Genomic DNA, 23337 nt, shown 5'->3' on the forward strand with positions numbered 1-23337 from the left:
ATGGACCTGCTTACCTGACAGGACGTACGTAGATAGGATATCTTGCTAGATAATTCTTTTTCTCAGAAGAACTGATTTCAAATCAGATTAACTTTACGGATAGGACTCACTTGACTCGACTACCTGATTGGACTTTACTGGCTGCACTTACCTGACAATAGGAACTTGCCTTCTCCTTCCATGGATAGGAGTTTTTATTTTCTGGTTCTCCACAGCTCCTAAAGGGTAGAAATTGCACACACTGCACAAACAAAACATTACTCACATTTCTGGTCTTTTACAGTGATCTGTAACCATGACAGTGTAAAAAGGCGCAGTTTAACTGACGTTCAGGTGCCGTCCTACATAAGATACTATATGTCCACATCCCGGAATAACGTATGAACTGTGTGGTACTACACTCACGGTAATCAAAAATAAAAAGGACCTGGGAGTAACTGTGCAATTTCATATGAGAAGGACAACAAGATTGGTGATGTGAACAAATGACAGCTCTTACAAAGAAATATTTCAGTTCTTAAAATTGCAGCGTTTGGAGACTAGGTACCTCAGAGGTGATCTGATTCAGGTGTTTAAGGCGTTGAATAGCTTGAACAAATCCAATATTGACGGGATTCTTCATGACACAGGGAGGAGAGGCATATCAATTTTTTAACTCTCGTTTCCCTATTGAAAGGTGGAGGGGGAGTTGGCAAATGAGGGAAACACACATTCAAATTGAGCAAGGATGGTTACAGAATAGATGTGCAGAAGTTTGCCTTCAGCCAATGGGTGGTTGATTCCTGGAACAAGCTTCCCTCCGTTGTTGTTGTGTGAGTTGATGGTTTGAATAAATTGAAGGAAGAAGTAGACAAACTGTTGGGTGGAACTGGTTGATTAAATGGGATTTTTTTCCTGGCTGCGCTTGGATGTGCTTACTTTCTTGCATCATTTGCCACTATTAACACTAATAGTAATACTAATACTACTCGTTCTTCATTTTATTAATTCGTCGCCACTTGTCTGTCTGTCTGTCACGCGTGCATCACGATAAGTAATAGCTCAGATCAATTCATATTTCTGTTAAATAGCCTTTTGCTTTGTTGATGTATTGATAATTTCTCAAATTTTCAAATTAATTTAATCGCAAAAGAACTGGACGTAACTTAATGTTACTTTCAATCATTTAACTATTTTTTAAGAACAGTTAAGAAAAAAGTTAAAATCATCTTCCAATATTTTAAAGAACTTCTTGCTATTACCGTTATTAATAAATTAATAATGGTAATAGCAAGAAGTTCTTTAAAATAAATTGAAATTAGTTTAAAATGAAATTTATATTTGCGTGTAAAGCAAGAATTTGGCGAAATTGAAAATGAATTGCTTTTAATGTTAATCACGGATGGTTTTTTTCTCTTTAAATGCAATTTATTGTTAGAAAAAGCTCGACATAACGAAAGAAAAGTAAATAATTCAACGGAGGAGACCTTTCTTTAGGAAAAATGAGGCCGCACAATCTGAGCCATTGCGGAAATAAACTGAGGACTTTTTTTTTATTTATAGCTTATGTTATATGCAGTTTCTAGTGAAGATAAAAACAGTTGGCAACTGGAGAGCACCAGCCATGTGGGAGGGTGGACAAGACGTACAGAGTATGCGAAGGTTGACCGCCAGTTGTTTTCTATTTAGATAATATTTTTATGCTTTGTTAAAAGTGATGCAATCGAGTTAAAAAAACATCGTACTTTTTTACGTACAAAAGAAATATATGCTTTTTTTTATTTTTATTTTAGGGCTTATCATTGGTACAGTATATGTGCAAGTCAATGGATAAGGCAGTTGATCGGCCCTGTTTTTCGTCGCGGTACCAGGACTAATTGCGACTAATAATAAGGACTTTCTCTGCTTGAATTTCTATTTGATTGCTTAAAAGAACTCTCACTAGCATGCGGTTCGTTTAGTGCGATTATTGAAGAGTGCTATTCGTTTTTCATTAGGGCTGAGCGACACAGGGAGGAGAGGCATATCTTATTTTTTAACTCTCGTTTCCCTATTGAGAGGTGGAGGGAGAAAAGTTAATGGTTAAAAGCATTCAAGGTCTTAATTGTGAAAGAACACGTTTGCGATTTGCTTTTCTCGGTGTGTGTGCGGCTTCAGTCGTGTAGGCTTCTCTGCGCAGACACCACAGGACATTTCCTCTTCTCTTTGGGAATTAAAATATTCGCATCAACGGTAAGTATCCCCACTAATTTTCTGGTTTTCTTTCTGTTGTCTGCCTTGAAACTTATGAAAGTATTTATGTCGATAAAACGGAGGAACATCGTCTTAATTCTTTCTTCGAAACAGCTAAGACGGAGTTTTCAATTGCCTTCCAAGAGATATCATAATTTTTTTGATTCGTAAAAAGAAGTCTAAGGGTAAACTTTTTCGTCTTTCATCACATTAACGTTTCTTCTTGCATTTTTCTTATTTTAATATAATAAATGAAATATACAGCATCAGTCATTACACTTGTGTTCAAAAATTCGTTACCTGCGTGTGCGTGAGAGTCAGGCGATGAGGGTAAGGAACAAGCACAAAATTGTGCTAGAAAACCGAGCGACATCAATGGCAAGACGTACGAGTCGAGATTAGTGGTGATATTTTAAAGATTGTTGGTTTCCATGAAAATGCGGCCAGTTTGAGCCTTCCGAAGTCAACGGTAGCTGATGAAAAAAGATAGAATAGTAAGGGTAATGCAAGAGTAAGAAAATTGGGATCACTCTAAGGTATTCTAGGCAGGACAAATTCCAAACACTTTGTTAAAATGGTTTTTCTTCCTTTTACAAAAAGCACAGCATTATGGTTCTTTATTTGGGCGATCACTGTAGAGGTTACCCAAACAGGCACAATGTCCGCAAGAATGACTATCTTGAGAACAAGATGAAGATGATGTACACCCATAGCAGAGACAGGGGAAACATCTGGTCACAACAGTAAAACTCTTGTATTTGTGGGTTGATTACCCGATATAGATTCTATCCAGGATTTCAAAGATCTTGTAAAGCCTAGGACCGAAACCTAAAATTCAATTTATTTATTGACAAGATCTAGAGGAACTGTGAAATCTAAAAATTATTTCCATCGAAAATTCCACGGAGATATACGATCTATGTATTCTAAAATATCATTTTTACTAAGGTTTTTGTCGACATCATAAACAAGTATGGGATTTAGTTCTTTGGGTGATTCTGGCGTAATATCAAGTTCAGTAAAATTTGAAAGTGTGGTGATTTTATTTAATTCTTCTTTAGAAGCAGTTTCAATAAGTCCACCTTTATTTTTGATGAATTTGATCTAACATCTTTAAGATTTAATTTTAAACCTTAAATCACTTTATCTCCAACATCTGCGCTGGCATTAAGTTCGCTATCTTCCAAATTTTTTTAAATAATGACATTAGCGCTTGAATGGAAAAGTTTTGTAGGAGTAGATTTGTGGGAGTTGGGAACACGATCTGGAAACAGTAGAGGATGCGTTTCATCTAAAGAATTTTTTTTAAGTATGTCAGCATAAGAGAACAATTGTGGATGGGATTGTAAATTAAACTGTGGAACAGAAGATGACAAAAGTCAATAGAAACTCATTTGAGTTTCTATTGTCAAAATTTTGAAACTCATAAGCTTTAACTCTGTGTTTTTCATTGTCAATAATCAGATTATTCGCATCAACGTCAAGATCATTGAGTTTATAAGAAACATTTACTTGTATTTTTTGAAATACAATTATTGTCATTGGTAATTAATTACTGTTCTGTATGTGTATAAAATACACAAACAAATCAGTGAATTCTAACATTTAAAAAGTTAAAATTGTAAAGACAAAAATCATTTACTTTAACTTGACATTCAATTGCAGAACAGTGACAGTAGAAGCAGATGTTTAAAAACTTTTCAAACATTATTTTTTGAAGCATTATCAACTTTTGCATCTATATCATTTGAAGTATAAGAAGTTTTGTTTTTTGGCATCAATGTCTGAATATTTTCTACAATGTGACATATGCCTCAGAAGGCTCACAAAATGAAAACTTGTCCAATTTGCACTCCTGCTGAGTACTATCAAAATTCACAGAACCTTATGAAGAACCAAGGGGAAAAATTACCATTCCGGATATTGGTTTTAATACTCTGTTCATCCGTTGAATGATAAGAGAGAAAAATGGTTTAAAAGATTACACCATATAACAGTTTTTGTTTATCGATAAGAAAATAAAACGCAGACAGAGAGAACAGTGAAGTCCTCCCAAGTAAAGTGGTGGACTTCACTTGGGAGGACAAGGTTCTCTCAAAACTTGGAGAGATTATAATATAACTCCTTAAATATACCAATGGAAGAACAAGGTCCTCTTCAAAACTGGAGAGCTCCAAAAAACGTCCGGAAACACTAATACTTGTACATGCATTCAATTAAGTCAAATGATAAAGTTCTAATTATAGGAATATATAAGTTCAGCTATAAGACATTGTGGCCATGTTTATTACAATATTAAAATTATTTAAAAATTGAACAAGTTTTATTTCCTGACCAGTTTGCCAGGGTGCGTGATACAAATTATCTAAAAATGAATAATGGGGAGGGTAGTCAACGTGGTTTTTTATAGAATTATTCTACCTATAGGGAGGATGGCGTTTAGTCCCAAAAGTTGCCTAAAACTAGCCAAGGAATATCAGCTGTCTATATTTAATTGTATTAATACAGGCTAATCTCTCGTAACGTAGGACTCCATATTGAATATATACAGCAGTATACATCACAGACATCAAAGAAATCAATACCTTTTAGGTTTTTCTCAAAATTAAGTAATTGACCATCAGGCGTCCCAAGTGGCAGGTTACAGTAGTGATCAACATCAAAAATCGATGGCCACCTGATTTTCCCGCTAAAATACCCAGAAGGAGGAATAGATCAGTAGCTACAATATCTATATGTACAAAACGGATAAAAAATATAATCATACAAAACGATTGATACCCAACGAGAAAATTACAAAAAAAAAAAAAAAAAAAAATCACAACTGGTGCCAAGAGTCCAAAATAGTGTCACAAGGAAATAATTAATTTTGTCCACCGAAAGGGGGTTAGCAACTTCAATATGATTAACGTCTTTTGAAGTTATGATAAATATCATGGAGAGATCCATTATTCCTTACATTTCGAGGATTCAGCTCTAAAACGGTGTTCTTCGCAGGCTTGCCGCTAGGCAGTCCACCAGACCGAACCTACTGGTAACCTTATAGAAGGCTGCCGGATCAGATAATGTATAATATCACTGCCTCTACTCTGCCAGAGTAGAGTCCGAGTAGTGTGTTGGCAGTGGGAATTGTCGAGGCCACGTTATATCAAGGAACTGGATATATTCTTACCATTTGTACGGCATATCCAAAAAGTTCATTACCTCATACAGCATGCCCCCTCCACCTTTTCTTACTTCTGAATGCACCGTGAATTATCAAAATCATGGAACAAACTTAACAGCAAAAAGATCTAAACCTCACAAACACTTCCTCGTTCATTTTATAAATATACGTGGTCTCAGTTCTAATTTCGATAATGTCCATTTCCACTAACTGTCTGCCAAACCCCATGTACTTTTTATGAGAGAAAACCAGTTATCAGTTGATTCAACCACTGCTCATCTTAGTTGTCCGAATTATTCGCTGTATGATTCCTTTCGTTGGTATTTGTGCATATTTTCCTTCTGATATTCCCTGTCAGAGTCTTAGTAATTTGGAATCTCCTCTTTTCGATCTTCTCAGGCTTAAAATCTCTTTACCACATTCTGTCAAATTCATCTGTTGCCTCTATCGTTCTCCCAACTTCAATAATTATTTAGAACTCTTTGACTTCCTCTCTTTGAAACTTGACTTTTATCAGTCCAAATTTCCTAACAGTGAGGTAAGTTTCTTTGGTAATTTTATTGTTCTCAAATCCAGCTGGCTTGCATTTTCCAATCACACGTACCCAGCTGGTTGAGATGCTGAGAATCTTTTACAACTACTAATGACTTCTCGCAGATTGTTCATTTACTTATTATACCAAGAATATCAGACAATCATAACCACGCAGCTAACACAATTGTTCTTCTTCTTACAAACGACCCTTATAAATACACAGTCGAGGTGATTGGTCCTTCCTCTAAGCACCTCAGGTCATAACTTGGCGATGACACCTCCTAAAAATACAGTAATAATCTTTTTATCAAAGCCATTCTCAACTTCATGTTGTTTGGCATTACAAGAATGCAAAATCTGATGATCTGCAAGATTTTTTTTTCTTCTTTTCCTTAGTCAGATTACTGTTTCAAATCTTCTGATGTCAACGTTTTCTCAGATCTTTTCACTAAAATTATTCTTATAGTAATCAAATCTTTTATTTTTATTTCCACACTTAACCTTAAAATCTCTTCTTTTATCCAAAACTCGATTTTCCAATCAATATGCTAAGGCTATTCAAGAAAAGATGTTGCATATCGTAATTGGCTTGTATCCAAATCTCATCGTTCATATTCTACACCAAAGCTCGCAACAACTGTAAAGCAGTTATTAATCAATCCAAACTTGATTTAAAACAGGCTAAGATAGAAAACTTGCTTCTTGTCCAAGTAGTAGTCGAACATTCTGATTTCTTGCCAAAGCTAATGGCCGCAACTTTTACATATCTCTGTCCCCACCTGTATCAAAAGCAAATGGATCTGTGTTCACTTCAGCCAAAGGTCAGTTCAGCTTAAGTGCTAGTATTATATTTTTTCCTGACTCGTGTATTGATGATCTTGGTGAACTACCTCATACCATTCCCAGTACACTCTATTTAATGCCTCCTGTGCTCTTCTGCCAAAAGGATGTCAGAAGAATTTTGATCAATCTTGAAGCTAAGAAGGCTCTAGGTTCTAATGGTTTTCTCCATTTATTCTTAAAACCTGTGCTCCTGAATTTACTCCTGTTCTGTGTTGCCTTTTTTCAATTTCTTATTCCAAAGGTGTTTTCCTTTCTGCTTGGAAGTTTGCTCATATACAGCCAGTTCCTAAAAAGGATGACAAATCCTTTCCATCCAGTTATCGTCTTATTGCACTTCCTTTTGCTCTTTCTAAAGTAAAGGGTTAATACGTTAAACATGAACTTTTAAACTATCTAGAACCCTTGCATCTGATCAACAATTGCCAGTATGGATTCCATGAATGTCGGTCCATTGGTGATATTCTGGCTTATGTTACCCATCTATGGCCAAATTCAATGGAAAACTTTGATGAAACTCAAGCAGTTGCCTTTGATATTTCAAAAGCTTTTGATCGTGATGCGCATAAACGACTTCCAAATAAGCTTCTAGCTTATGGTTTTCCAACTGTTTTTTTTTTTTTTTTTTTGTAATTGGGTATCCAGTTTACTCTCTGACTGCTCACTGTGGGTAATGGCAGCTCGTTCTTTGCTCTCTAATTTCTCCAGTAATGCCGGTGTTCCCTAAGGTTCGGTTGTTTCTCCTACTCGTTTCTTCTTGTATATTTCACTTTCTTTCATTGATCGGAAATGCTATCCCAATGAGAGTACATTGGAATCCACCTTCCAGTTTGAGACACCTTGACATGCACAAAGAACTTCAACTTCTCGAATATCCACTGTCAATTCCTTAAATAGTGATTTCCTGTCTTATATCTCTCAAAAAATTCTTCTCCTCCTACGCTTACCTTTTATGACTCTGATTTCTAGGAAAGAACATATATCTCTGTCGTGGAATACCCTGACTTCTAATCTCTCTTGGCACAAGCACATTACAAATATTGCTTCCTCTCCATCTAAAAAACTTGGTTTTCTCTTTCGCTCTCGGCGTTACTTTTCTTCCAAACTCACTCTGTACAAATCGCAAATCCGCCCAGCCATTGAATATTGTTCCGACATCTGGGGTGGTGCCCCCAAAACCTCTCTCAGGCTTCTTGATTCCATTCAGAAGAGGGCAGTTAGGTTAATTAATGATTCATCTCTAACAGAGTCTCTCCACTCGCTTTCTCATAGACGTACTGTTTCTGCTGCATGCCTTTTCTACAGATACTTCCATGGGCACTGTTCTTCTCAATTGGCTTCTATAATTCTTTTCAAAACAGTCCGAACCCTTGCCGCCACCAGCCAACATCCATTTACTGTCCAACTTCAAACCCACAGAACGAACTTTTCATCTTCCTCGTTTATTCATTCAACTGCCGTTTTCTGGAAAAAACCTTCCTTCATACGTATTTCCTGAAAATTATAGAAGTTCAAGTGTAATGTCAACAAGCATCTTCTTTCATCTTCTCAACCTTCAACTTAAGCACGGTACTAAGTACTTTAGGTTCTCATACATCTTGTGTTTAGGGTTTTCAAAAAAAAAATCTTCTGGGTAGTCATGTTAAAGCAATAGTCATATTGTAAGTAAGAAAATAATAAAGTTAAAGGATTGCGAATTTGTAAGATAGGAAAACGAAAAATATCAGGGCAACCCTCTCACCAAACTATACCAAATCTACAAGGTAGACATCAATTTGTCATAGTATTATGATAGTGTTTCTTATTCACAAGGGGTCGTCAAAAAACACAATTGAATTTTAGACGCAGTTATGATGCGTATTCCTGAACTAACAAGAACCAGCCATTCATTGAGCAACGGAGCTCTCCACTTTTTCCCTCAAAACACAACAAGCATACGACATGATGGAAAAGATGGGAAGGGGGGGGTTGCTGGAGCTTTCCTCTCCTATCTGAACACGGGTTTCGCCACTTTATTGAAACAAAACAGGGTGCCTTCGTATCTGGGATATGAAGAGGTCTGAAAATGACACAATTTCCGCCATTATTGTAGAACAAATTTTAAACTTGTTCCACAAGAATAAATCTTTTGTAACATATGGTACAAGCACTCTTAGGTCGACAGAGTTCGTATTATTGCTGTCCACCCAAACCAGATGACAGTTTGAATCCTAATAAAGACAGTTTGAATCCTGTCAATAACGCGGGGAATTTTTATGGGGCTTTTTCACAACGTGGCTGAGTTAGTCGGTCTCGATTGAGGGTAACTTGGCTTTATCTCCCGGAACCTGTGGTTTTTCTCCCAGCAAGCAGCAAATTGGCCACAGAAAACACGAAATTTATAGATATATTATATACTGCGAAATATGGAGTAAGTTGCTGATGTGTTTAAAGCTCTACAACAACTGTCTAACACATGGCACAAGGCACTCTGATGATACACACGTGACGTACAATATACAGTGACGGACAAAAAACTGCATCACTCGTGAATTTTGCAAATCATGTGTTTTGCGCTGCATTGTGGGTTGTAGAAACGTTCGAAATGTAGCCGAGTGGTCAAGTGCAGGTGCATAAGTACACGTGCCTTGAGTGACCGGGATTCAAGCCCGTGACTGCTAAATACGGTGCTGTTTCTTGTATTCTGTCTATTTTGTGAACTCCTCTGACCGTTTGGTTGTCCCGCAGTATAAACAAAAAAATTATTTAATTTTATATATATCTCTGTGAATGAAATCCAATAAAAAGACTCCACTTGATATACTCAATTGCCATAAATCTCTTCCCAAAAGGTAAAATGCGTAATTAATGGAAATATGAGAAATCATGTAAATGGCAATCGTGACAACCAAACATACATTTTTTTGCATTTATGTGTAAAACTGAAATGACAATTTAACGTAATAATATTATATACTGTAATTCAGCAAAATGAGTCCTCAATAGTCTTTGTTCCTCCTCGAGCTGCTATTACAGCCTTGCAATGATTTAGCATAGAGTTAATCAACTTCTGGATAGATATATGGTTGTTGCCCAATGTCGTGGTCCCACAGCCTTACAATGCTCTCCTGCAGCTGAATCTTACTTGTTGGCATCTTCTGAGCAATTTTAGACGACATTATTATGTACTAGCAATTTTCAAATCTGCACTGTTGCCAGGTCAGTTCAATACTGCAGTCATACCTCAGAAATGCCAGCATTTCTGAGGTATGACTGCATCATAAGGGAGAAAAACGAGGGAAAACATTGGTGGAAGTATGTTCTAAGCCTTGTGAGACAAGAAGACAAACTCATCATTAAATCTAAATAGCATAAAACTTACCAATTTTGCTGTGTGGCAAGGTGCTGGCTGAGTCCTGTTGAAAAATGGATGTCTGTGTGGTGATCCCTAATAACAAGTTTTAGGCACTCCTCCAAGATAGCAGTGTAGGTTTCTGCATTCAGCGTTCCGTTAATAAACTTAATTCTCCCCACCCCTTCGCTTTTTATGCTTCCCCAGACCATCTGTCCGGAAATGTGGGGAACTTTGCAGTCGGGATGGAATTCGTCAGATTTTCGTCTTCTGACATATCGCTTGCAGGTTGAATTTGGATTCGTCAGAAAATATGACGGTGTCCCATTGCTCCTTTGTCCATGAAACATGCGTTTTAGCCCAAGAAAGTCGCTTCGTCCTCATTTGTTGGGTCAACAAAGGCTTCTTCTTGGGCCGATAGGCAAGTAGACCACATACACATTCGAAAGCCGTCTTTGGATAGTTCTTGCACTTGTTTCAACACCATCTCAAAGTCCAGTTTTAGATCAGGAGCATTAGCATGGCGATTACGAAGGCATAGCCGTTTCAAATATCGATCTTGGGAAGGCGTAGTCACTCTGTTACGGCCTGATCCAGGTCTTCTCTTCAATCACGCTATAATTTCAGCACCCGGGATACTATTGACTGGTGGCAGCCTATTTTATTAACGATAGCACGCGTAGAAAGCCCTTCCTGGGACACAGCAACTGTTACAACCTTTTTTTTTTCTTGGTGTCAACTGAACATATGGAGCCATGCTTACACCCCCGCAAAACAGGATACTAATGAGCGTGTATACCCTTCCAACGCCGTATTTATAGAAAATACTGATGCAATACCTTTCAGTTACTGTCTGATGCAATAGGAGCGTTATCTGACGAAATACCTTTACTTTGCGAAGGTATTTCGTCAGTAAGATATTCAAACAATATCTTATAAATTTCACTACAAATGTTACTTTTTTTAAGGTGATGCAGTTTTTTTGTCCGCCGCTGTAGTTATGCGTGTCATGTGTTGTATAATTGGATGAATGATGAAATAAAATTTAAAATTTTAAACTACTTTTAGAGAAGAAAAGCAAGAGTTCCGTTGATGGAAAACAAACTGCATCCTTCTCCGTGATTTTGGCTACGGTTGTGAAGAGAGCTTATACATCTTCCCTCCCTCTGGATGAGACAGACCCAGACTTATTGCCACTCTTCCCTACTCCAATAAAGAGAGCGATTGTTATTACAATGGTATCCGCACACGCTTTAAAATTGGAGCGTACTTCGTCCTGTTTAGTCCTTTCAACTGACTGAGTGCTAAACGGCAAAAAAGCATTTGTAGAAGATACGCTGGAAAACGGCCATCAGAGTTCTGATGGCCGTTTTTGACAGCAGGAGAGACGCCTTCAAAGAAACTAAGTTGTGGGCCCATCAAGCTCTCAGCTGCCCCTATCAACGCCCGGGCTGGCACTCGTGCATCAGACAACACAGAAACAACCACCAAGGCAGAATGCTCCGGTCCCACAGGAGTTATCTTTAATCAGTGACATTATTGTCAGGGAAACGGAAATATGTTGTGCAAAAAGGATAGTGGGATTAAACTAGGGAGTCTACAGAGACAAAAGTTAAGGGCCTTCGAGAAGATATCTTTTAAGGGCACTAAAGGTTATATTGTTATATATGCTCTAAGGACATTTAAGAGTAGAAGATTTGCAGGCTTACTTTACAAGTACAGGGCAATGTTGAGAAAAAGTCTCGCGTAATAGTGAAAATTGAAAGGGGGAGAATTTTTATCAGTATGATCTGTGATGGTTAATAGCAGAGACTACTTCTGGAGCGATGGGATACTCTTAAATAGAAAGGATGCAAGAATATTTGCTGACGCTATCGAGGCAGTGTTAGGTGGGTCTGAAAACCGCATAATATATTAACGATAGCCACAGGCTATCGTGAGAGTGATTCTTGTACTACTTCTATCGAAACGCGCTGCAGCCTGGAAAGCAAGGTACGGAGATGTGAAGCCCTGCGTTGAGTCGTCATGGAACAAGTAAATACGCGGACTGTGTTAGGGTAATTGAATGGAACGATAGGTGCATGTATACTTGCATGTACACCGATGCTGGGAGCTTAGTAAATGAAACACATGAATTTCAAGTATTGGTCAACTGAATTGGTCAACTGGATTGGTCACTCGCACGCTAGCAAGATTTTGTGGATTTATTGGATGACTGTTTTCTACAGCAGCATGTTCGAGAGGCAACAAGAGGAAGCAATACTTTTGATCTCGTATATGCGTGTAAAGCAAGAATTTGGCGAAATTGCAAATGAAGTGCTTTTAATGCAAGTCACGGATAGTTTCTTTAAGTGCAATTTCCGCTTACAAAACGAAAGAAAAGGAAATTATACAACCGAGGTTCTTTCTTTAAGAACAATGAGGCCGCAGTGTCTGAGACATCGCAGAAGTAAAGTAGTGCCTTTTGTTTATTTACTGCTCGCATTGTAGGAAGTTTATAATAAAGAGGAAAACAGTTGGCGACTCGAAAACACGGGTCATGTGGGAGGGTCGAGAAGATGTATGTGGAGTGAAAAGGTTGAAGCCAATTGTTTTTCTATTTAGATAATAATTTTATACTTTCTTAAAAGTAATGCATTTGAATAGTAATGAAAAAAGAACGTCGTAATTTTTTACTCGCATAAAATTATATATATGTGTGTTTTTTTTCCCTTTGGAACTTATCATTCGTACAGTACATGTGCAAGTCAATAGATAAGGCAGTTGATCGGCCCTGTTTTCATCGCGATGCTAAGAACCTAATTTACGACTAACATTGGAGACTTTCTGTATTTGAATTTCTGAATCCGAATCTTGAATTTGATTACTTAATTGAAGTGGCTATTCGTTTTTCGTTAGGGCTGAGAGACACAGGGAGGAGAGGCACATCTATTTCCGTTATCATTAGTTGCCACTGGCTTTCCCCTCCCCTCTAATGATTTCAGGGCGACTATTTTTTACTCTCGTTTTCCTATTGAAAGGTGGAGAGGGAAAAGTCAGTGGTTAAAAACACCCAAGGCCGTCATTGTGAAAGGACACGTTTAACATTTTGTTTTCTCGGTGTGTGTGTGTGTGTGTGTGTGCTGCGTCAGTCGTGTAGGTTTCTCTGCGCAGATACCACAGGAGATTACCTCTTCCGCACTGAATCGACCTCTTTGGGAATTAAAATATTCGCATCAAGGGTAAGTATCCCCACTAGTTTTCTGGGTTTTTTTTCTCTTGTTTGCCTCAAAACTTATGAAGGGATTTACGTCTAGAAAACGGAGGAACATCGTCTTAATTCTTTCTTCGAAACAGCTAAGACGGAGTTTTCAATTGTCTTCCAAGAGATATCACAATTTTTTTGATTCGTACAAAGAGGTCTAAGGGTAAACTTTTTCTTTTTTCATGACATTTTTTAATTATTTTAATGTAATCGATAAAATAAACGGCGTTTGTACCCGCACTTGTGTTCAAAAATTCCTTAACTTGTGTGCGCCTGAGAGTCAGGCGCAAGAAGGTAAGGAACAGGTACAAAATTGTGCCAGAAACTCCAGCGATATCAATAGCAAGATATACGAGTCCAGATGAGATTCGTGATACTTCCAAGATTGTTGGCTGCCACGGCAATGCACACAGTTTCAGCCTTCCGAAGTCAACGGTGGTTGATTTGAAAAAATGGAATATTAATTATGAAACAAAAGTAAAATCATTATCCATTTAGCCAATGGAAGGGTGACACAAAGGTTAAACCATCGTCCATTCACATCAAACTATCTCTTGAGAGTCAGTTTGATGTATTACGATTGTTATTGGAGTTATGTGATAATCCTTGGATTTTACTATTTAATTATTAAGTGTAAAAATTAAAAAAAAAACTGTAAATATAAACGTCGATAACAGGAGTCGAAATTGAAAAATTTAAGAAAAACAGGACGTTTGTTAATAAAATATCTTATTTTTCAATTCCTACTATTAGTTGACACTCTCCCTATATATATTTATATATCTTGTTCAAATTTTCAATCGTTAATAAAATACTCTTTATTCATCCACTCAAGTTCAAATAAATTTTTTTAAACTTGTAGTGGATGACACTTGATGTTAATACAGTTTTTTCAAATATTAATTCATTAATTAAATTTAATTAATTAATTTTAGTTTTATATGGGAGAAAAAATTTCTCTTATATATTTCTCTTATATAGGATATAAATTTAGAAATAAATACCGTCAGTGGCGAAGCGTGTAGATCGCTGGAAAAAAATTTCTTTTTCAGATTCTTTTTTCATTCTGGGTTCTAGTCTGAGTCAAGGGGGGAACAAAATGGAAAATGAAACGTGTGAATAAAAATAAGAGTCCAACAACATATATAGAAAGGAAAATGGAAAATTGCGAGGAAATTCGCTTTCTATTTTGCCACTTAATATTGTGATTCTGTCATATGTATATACGTATTTATATTAATTGTAATTATTTAATAATAAAATAAAATTTTTCTTTGTTGACCTAAGTAGGAATTGACTTAAAAATTTTTTTTTTGTATTACTTGTTTTATCTTCTTTAACAAAAATTGTTAAACAATTTCGCAAACTCTATAATTAATGGTAAAGAACTATTCTTGTAATCCGTGCACTGCTCTAGAGCGAAGTTATGCGGGCAGCCACCTTTACCATCTCTTTTGAGCCCCTAGTCGAAAGTGTTAGATGCCCCTGCACTATGCGTTGGGAGTTGCATGGGCTTGATTTTGTTAGGGGAGCGGGAACATTCTTGAACAATGAGAAGTCCTCTGCAGTGGAATCCCATTACAGTGTCCAGGTGAAGTTTGGTTCTGTGGAATCCCACGTGACATAGTCATCAGCAGTGCATCTCGTCCCAACAGCAAAGTTCGAAAAAGCAATCATTTTGAGATCATTCCTTCTCTGACGTTACTGTTGAATCAGAAGAATCGCTTCTTGGAGTTCGAACAGAGAGAGAGAGTTTGGACAACCCCGTAGTATCTGTAGCGCTCTATAGATGGGCCTTCATATAACAACAAGACAATCAGTGGTAGCCAGACTTGTACGCATTTGATTTCAGGGTTTACAATTGGCCTAGCCGCCCCATGTCTTCATCTGAATATCAAGGAACACTTTCGCGATGAGGTAATATAATAATGCAATATACGTTAAATTTAGTAGCAAACTGGCAGAATAACCGCTAGCCCCAAAGATAGAACTCAAAATTAATAATAAAAATAATGGAAGTGAATCAAGAAAAATAATAAAAGTGAGTACCAACTATTAATCGGTGCAATTTATTTATATAGTGAAAAGGAAAGGCTTATGCCAAAATTAAGGCGAATGGAAGGAGGAATAAGGATAACAATAGACTTCACTCTCCCTCGAATTGCTCTAATACATTTTGAAGTTTAAAAATTTAGAGTAAGCAAAAGCATAGAAACAGCATATTATATAGATACTTCGGATTTACCGGGAGCGTAACTGCCCGACGTTATACTGAAGATCCTGGTATTACAGTATGTAGCGATATTTGATGTAAATTAGAAGAAATTTCAGAATACCCAATGCTTCATAAATCCAATAATGAATAGAAAAATTATGATTAGAAAAAAGTAGGGTCAATCGCTTCGTGAGGTTCTCGTACACTCTGACTACCATCAGAACAAACCAAAGTGTAAGGTGATTGGTCTGACCACGTGACTTTCTTTCATTGTCCACTCACGACGTTCTCGGCACAACTGGAAGCGGATTTTTCTCCTTTTCTCGGAAACAAATGGCTTCCGAATAGGTGAGCGGCTGCCAGTACCCAATTTCTTCAATTCCCTGCGCATGGTATGGGATGAAATAGGACAGTCCTGGGCTTGGTTGAATTCAGGTGTAATTTTCTGCACATTGCATATCCTATTTTTTTGTACAGTCCTCCTAAGAGTACGATGACTTCGCTGGTGAAGTATTGTTTTTCTGCCACATTCACCCCTTTGAGATATGGCAGAACCGTTTGCTTTCTACTCATTAAAATCCTTTGAGACGGATGCTTTTGAGAAACCAATTATGTCTTTCGTCTCTTGAATCATGGGTCCTGCTAAACGTGCACCCACGATAGGACTTTTTCAAAGTCTGATAAATCAAAAAAAGTCTGACTATCTTTTGTAGATTTGTATATATTTTCAGTTTTTGTACAACGGCTCCTCAAGTGTAATTCAAGTACAAGAAAAAAAAAAGTAAAGAAGGGAAAAAAGAAAAAAAAGCTCTAAATAGCTTTTAACTGGAAAGATTACTATAATGTATGAATAATAAAAATAAATAATTGTAAACTGCTGGCTTAATATAAAATAAGATTTCAACTTGGAAGTTGTGAAATGAAGTGAGCTTCCTGCTAGCGCTGTCGCTTTCTAATTATGAAACTAAACTCGTTTCTTCACATGTCTAGTTTGGTAACATGCAAAACAAGGTATGAAAGATTTTTTTCACGTCTTTTAGATGACCTTCAAGCGTTGTCCTTAATTTACTTTTGCGTTGACCCATTTATTAATAACCACTGTGTGTCCGAATTGATAAACAATATTCTCTTAATGTTTGAACGATGGCAAGTCTGTGAAATCTATTGCCTGTTTCCTTGGTAGGATTGCAGTTGGTGTTTAATTTTATTTTTATTTTAGCCAGCGAGTTATAAATTACTGGAATAAGTTACCTACATGGGTGGTAGAGGCTGACAGTTTGGGGAAATGCAAAGGCCAGCTGGATAATTACCTACGGGAGCAGGGCATAGATTGTCTATTTCCTTTTCTTTAATTAATTATTATTATTTTTTTAATTTTCTTCTTATTATTATCTTTTATTTTATTTAATTAATTTATTTATTTTCTTTTTTTGGTTGCTGCAACATAGGCTTCCTTGCACCATGTGACCATTGCTAATACATTAGTATTTAATATCACTAATACTAACATACTAATCAGTGGATTGTAATACAGTGCGACTGCATTAAAAAAAAGTTCTTGTTCACACTCCATTCAGAATGGTTTACTATTAATTATCTTTACAATGAATACAATCATTAGCCGCATTTAACATTAACTCTAAACAGGTATGTATGTGCACTGAAAGGACAGAATTACTGGGATACCTGGTTCTTGGGCAACACGACGCAGTCGCCCCTCTCGTTAGTGGATGAACCCACCGCTTCGCAGGTATATTGGCACCCTGCATTACCGCATTCAAGGCGAAGCTAATTCGATGTCAGTATGGACAAACGTTGTGAGTTAATCGACTTTGAAAGAGGGGTAATAGTGGGTGCCCGACGCATGGGTCACTCTATCGCGGAGGTGATACAGAAACTGAACTATCTCCGTTCGACAGTATTAAGAGTGTATCGGGAATGCGCCATTTCCGGAATAACATCTCATCATCGACAGCTCTGTGGGCGGAGAACGATGATTGATGAACGTGTCCGTCGACGTCTGTCTCGTATTTTTCAGTCAGCTGGACACCCACAGTGCCACAAATCACCGCCGACTTCAATGAGGGAGGTCCAGAAACGTCTCCACCAAGACCATCAAGCAATCATTAGTCGCAACAGGTTATGGGACCCACCACAGTCCCATTGCTAACACCACGACACAGGACTCTACGCCTCAACTGGGTAAAAGAACATCGGCACTAGACCTTGGATGATTGGAGACCGGTTTCCTGGTCCGATGAGTCCCATCCAAGCGGACGAGAGGGCGCCTATCTGGCGGAAACTGCACGAGTCTGTACACGTTATGTCAACAAGGAACTGTTCAGGCAGGTGGACGGTCGGTAATGGTCAGGGGAGTGTTCAACTGGCACACATTGGGACCTGTGGTACGTCTAAACGCATTTCTGAACGGTCGAGGTTACGTCCATCTTGGCAGACCATCTGCATCTCTTCATGGTCATCTTGCACCCACAGGGCAATGGACTTTTCCAGCAGACAATGCGTCTCCGCACAGAGCCGAGTTGACTAGAACATGGTTCGAAGAGAATTCCGCAGGTAGTACAATCTGCGGAGCATCTTTGTAATGCTGTGGAAAGGTCAGTTCGAGCTTTGGATCTTTCACCCAGGAATGCGACGGAATTATGAACAGCGGTACAGCAAACATGGATGGAAATACCTTTGGAACGCTTTTGTGAACTAGTGGAGTCAATGCCTTGGCATGTGACTGCTCTTATCGGGGTGAAAGGTGGGTCTACTCTTTACTAGGTAAGTATCCCATAATTTTTGTCCACTCAGTGTAGTTCAGATTTATTTTCGCAACTATTTCACTTTTATCAATTGAGATTAACTCTTCTTTACCAGCGTTTAAAGAAGGATTGTGAAAAGCGTCATATCAGAATTAGAATAAAAAAATTGAGACGCCAAATTTATAAGGACTGGCGTGAAGTAGGTTTGAAAACTTTTAGCCAAAGCACTTCGTTTGATTACATTTTTTTTTTTTTTGGTTGAATTCTTTATTTTTTTATTATTTATTATTATTATTTTTTTTTTTTCAAGCAGAAGATGTTGTGGTTTCGCTGTTTGTACGAATAACTGGTGGTTTGATTTTTTCTTAAATTTTATCTATAAAAAAAATCGAATTTTGACCTTTGATTTCTGTTGGAAATTTTGGTAAGCATCCTATCGTTCTAGCCATGGCAACAGAAGTTTACTACAGACCTCCAGATGATGACTTAACCCCCGAGGACCTTGAGAAAGCCAAAGTCGAACTAAAGGAAGTTCCTGCTGTCAAAGAGAAATCGATAGCGGCATTGAAGACTCTTCTCAACGGTAGGCGTTTTTATATTTCGTTTCAGCAGCACAATTAAGACAATGAATAAATGAATCAGATGAATTTTCAGCTTTCACCGACATAATTACCCATCTTATGGTGTTTGTTTCCCACAACATCCTTTCTGCTGCATATTTTAAAGTGTATTCTTTGTTTCTGTGACATAAAGTTGGCAATATTAGAATATGTGTCCAGTGTGGTGACAGGTCTTCATAATCGTAAACAGTGTAAAAGTAATTTGAACTTCTCATTAACTATTCCACTGTCGCATTTCCACTTTCCAGAAGTGGAGGGGTGCTGATAAATTCTCAGACAGACCAACTTCCGATTTTTTTGACAAATAGGTGACAAATTCTGAAGGATCATATCATTTTTATGTAAAAGAGCTCATTTGCCTAAAAAAACCCTAACGTACGTTTTCATTTTTTGCTTCTTGAAGAAATTATTTCAGCTGAAAACTTCACTTTCGATAAAAATTGAAGGCAGAGCGGTTACGAAATAGTTGTTTGTACAGAGGAGAACACAAAGGAAATTCAGTTGGTATGTTGGCGGCGTTAGGAGAACAGTGTCCATGCTATTCAATCATCAAAAGCTGGGTTGCAAATTTTAAAATGGGTTCTTTGACACTGAGAGTGCAGAAAGACAGGAAGACCACATTTTGCGACAGTATCCGAAAATGTTGATTTCATTCTCACCATAATGCAGTTTGATAAACGAATTTCTGCTGAACGGATAGTTGAGATTCTAAGCATGTACATGGAACGTGTTATTCATGATATTTTGGACATGCGGAAGATTTCTGCCAAATGGGCTCACAAATATCTGAATGCTAATCAAAAGCGATAGCCTGTCCTGACTTCAACTGCCATTCTACACCATTTTTAGCAAGGTACCAATGAGCTTCTGGCGCGAATTGTGACCATGGATGAAACATGGTTATTTAATTATGATCCATAGACCAAAGAACAGTTGAAGGAGTGGCGGTACGGTGGCTTTCCCCCGCTCAAAGAAGTTCCTCACCCACCCAGAAGTTTGCTGACAAGCTCAGGACCCCTGCCTTTTGGAACAAGGATGGGATTTTGTTTATTGGCTATCTGAAAAAGGATAAACGATAATTGCTGTGCTTTATTCATCACTTTGGACAAAATGAGGGAGGGATAGAAGGACAAACGTAGGGGAAAATTCACTCGTTTTGTAGGAAAATGCTGCAGCACACACAGGCCAAATTAGCTGAACTACCCCTCACATTTCTTCTACAAGCAACAGATGCCTGTTGCTCGTGTGACTTTAGTCCAACTATGACATTCAGTCTTTCGATTGTGTTGTTGAAAGAAACAAGATACCTTCTTGAAGAAGCGAGCACCTATCTTTTTCTTTCTATTAGGCAGAGAACTTACCAGAATCCCCTGGTAGAATCATTACTTCACTGTCAGCTCCAAAATTATGGTCAATGTCTTTTGGAAATGCTGCATCACGCATGGAAACCATTCCTTAACAAAAAATAAATTGAATCTCGCACTAGGTTCATTGGGAAAATTAGTTCAACTACCCAAGTGTATTATGCTCATGAATTGTTTGTGTCCTCTGGTTGATTTTACTATTTTGCTGTACGACTAACCCGATTTTCCGGGGTGAAACATTGCTATCTACGCCTGACACCGATTAACTCAGCTACTGAGTGAAAAAAGGCCAAAAATGTTTCTCGCTTCATTGACGAGATTCGAATCGGGTCTTTTTCACCCGGTGTGGGAAGGGGCGGTGACGATGCATCTGTGCTACTCGCGCAGACCATTCCTCAACAAAGAACTGTTGAAAATGATTTGTTAATACTGTGTAAGCCCAGAAGACAATAACGTTCCACGCCCAGACGATACGAAGTTCAAGATGCACTGAATATTTTTCTACACATTAACGAATGTTTTCTTCTCTAATAGAATCAAAAAAGTTTTTCATTTGCTGAAATAAATGTGTAGAGTTTGGAGGAGGTAACAATGAAACAGAATACACTCCGATGTTTGTGCGATAAACACTTTTGAAACCCTACTAAAATGCGCTTTATTTTGACTGTAATGTTTTTCTTGCATAATGATCCGCTTTTCCTTGAAATGGTTATTAAACAGATATCTCCACTTTTCCTCCAACCATCAGCAATTAGACTACCTGTGCACAAGGAAGTAGTGATTGAGGACACCTTCCTTGACTTCTATGCTGGAGCTGATTCAGATAGTTTTCAGAGGATTGTAACATCACTAGAAATTGTCTTTGATTAATTAACAATTAGTCTAAGACATCTGCTATGTCTTTTAGAGGTTTGTTCATGAAGACTTGACTGATCACATACGTTTCTTAGAGAGAGAGAGCTTTTTTTTTATTCTTCTTATCGTGTTAAATTACTTTTCAGACCAAGAAGAGTTCGTTTCCAACACCGACGAGAACTTTCTTCTGTCGTTCCTCAGAGTGCGCAAATTCAGCATTCAAAGTACCTTCCGGTCCATCAAAACGCACTACAGCATCAAGAAGATGCACTCCAAACTGTTCAAACCATCAGATTTCACGGATGTGTTGAATGTGTTCAGAACGAATGCTATTCATGTCCTTCCCACCCGAGGTCCTGGAGGAGAGGTCATCCTGCTTGCAACGGTCGGTAAGTCTGCTTTTCATTATTTTCTCTTTTTCAGTTAATGTCTCGATTACACGGCTTCATTCGGTAGAATTAAGGCTAATTTTACCTTTCAGCTTGAGTTGAACTAGATTGTAGAATGAAATATTTTAGTCCAACTGTGACAGACTTTTTCTCACCGAACCTTTAAAATTTCAGGACTTTTGGATCCTTCAAAAATACAGTTTAATGATGTCGTGCGAGCTCTTTTACTGTCCTTGGAATGGGTTCTGAACTACGAGGCAACCCACATTAACGGAGCCATTACGATCGCTGACCTCAGTGGAATGGGAATGGGCCATGTCAGAAAGTATTTCAAGCCTTCAGTGATCCAGCAGATCATACAGTTCGTTCAGGTAAGAGGTGCTTCAAGGATTTTCTGAATGTTTAAAAGAGGTGTAGTCTTTATTGCCGATTTCCATTGTTCTGATTTTCCTTCCGATTTTTTAATGATAACGTCAAACATGAAAGATTTAAGAGTCTTTAGTAACCTTGTAAGGCAGAGAAGACAGAAGATACTTGTTGATATTTGAATTGAATTTCTGTGCATTGCAATTTTCAGGAAATATGTGTAAAGGGAGGTTGTTCCAGGAAACTAAAAGGAAAAGGAAGAAATGAGGAGGAAGAAAGATTGGTTTCTGGGAGTTTGAAGTTAGACAGTGAATAGATGTGCACTGATTGAGGCACGAGTTGTGTCATGTCGTGATATTAACACGTTAAAAATAATTTCATGATGGAAATATTGCTTCCAGATAAAAGTTTTAGATTTAAAAGAAGTCTATGCGTTGTGGAAGGGGTAGAGAAGAATAATCTGTAACTTAGGGTGGTAAAAAATGTTAAGGCCGGTCCTGTACATAGTGTTTACTGTCAAAGGCCACCGAGATCACCCCCAACTCCGCGCAATATACGCAGTGTCGCAATACAGATTGTGTGAAGGCCAGAGATAGTGGGAGTTTAGTGCTGGCGTGTGTTGGTATGTCGTTCCTCTAGCCATTTAGCTGCGGGGCCCCTGGTGGGATTCCCCGTTACTCGTCCATCACCACGAGGAGGCAGGCCGGGTGTAAGGTGTAGATAAAGTATCTGATTGGGGTGAACCCTGGGGATGCCCTAGGTTCGCCTGGCTAATATGGACAAGCTTTTTGAAAGATCGTTGGCTCCACGAATTCAGAGATCATTGCTAGAAAACCATTTGTCGTCTGATGCCCAGTTTGGTTTTAAAAAAGATCTCTCCACGGAGGATGCTATTATCATCCTAACACCAATTATATCCAGAACTTTTCAGCAAAGTATGTGCTTGCTGTTTTCATTGAGTTTGAGGGTGTATTTGACTTGATCTGGTGGGAGAGTGCCCTCAGATCTCTTCGCCTTGCCAACTGTGATGAATATACCTATACAGTTATGCGATCTTATATTTGTGAAAGAGAGATAAAAGTACATGCAAGACATCTCAGGTATTTCTCCTATATTTCTAGAGGATGCTCTCAGGGATCAGTACGGGGACCTCTTCTGGAATGCCGTTTTGGATCAGTGGCTTACTAAAGATCATGGATGTGGTATCAGAGTGGCTTATGCCGATGATTTGGTAATTTCAACTGAGGGATGATCTTGAAAAATTTTGGAGGAGAAAATACAGTCGGTGCTTGATGATCTTATTGCATGGGCTAAGATTAATAAGCTTAAGGTTTCTGTTAGTAAAACTAGTTTCATGATATTTAAAGTACACCTTGATTATAGCCGACCACCGAGAATATTAATTGATGGATCACAATTAATACTTGGGTATTCTAT

General features: G+C 37.9%; 1 protein-coding gene across 2 annotated transcripts in view; it reads left to right on the forward strand.

The window, feature by feature from the left end:
* The window catches only part of LOC150077684 (clavesin-2-like), a 97900-nt gene that overhangs the window by 72215 nt on the left and 2348 nt on the right, over nucleotides 1–23337 (forward strand). For both annotated transcript variants that reach the window (XM_090385324.1, XM_090385322.1), the window contains exons 4-6: nucleotides 18752–18889; nucleotides 21292–21534; nucleotides 21709–21905. In XM_090385324.1, the coding sequence (XP_090241450.1) occupies nucleotides 18752–18889; nucleotides 21292–21534; nucleotides 21709–21905 (578 nt within the window). The remainder of the gene's footprint in view (nucleotides 1–18751; nucleotides 18890–21291; nucleotides 21535–21708; nucleotides 21906–23337) is intronic.

The sequence above is a fragment of the Mastigoproctus giganteus genome, chromosome 11 (genome assembly GCF_048544385.1).
Source record: "Mastigoproctus giganteus isolate SK-2022 chromosome 11, ASM4854438v1, whole genome shotgun sequence".
Classification (NCBI taxonomy): domain Eukaryota; kingdom Metazoa; phylum Arthropoda; class Arachnida; order Uropygi; family Thelyphonidae; genus Mastigoproctus; species Mastigoproctus giganteus.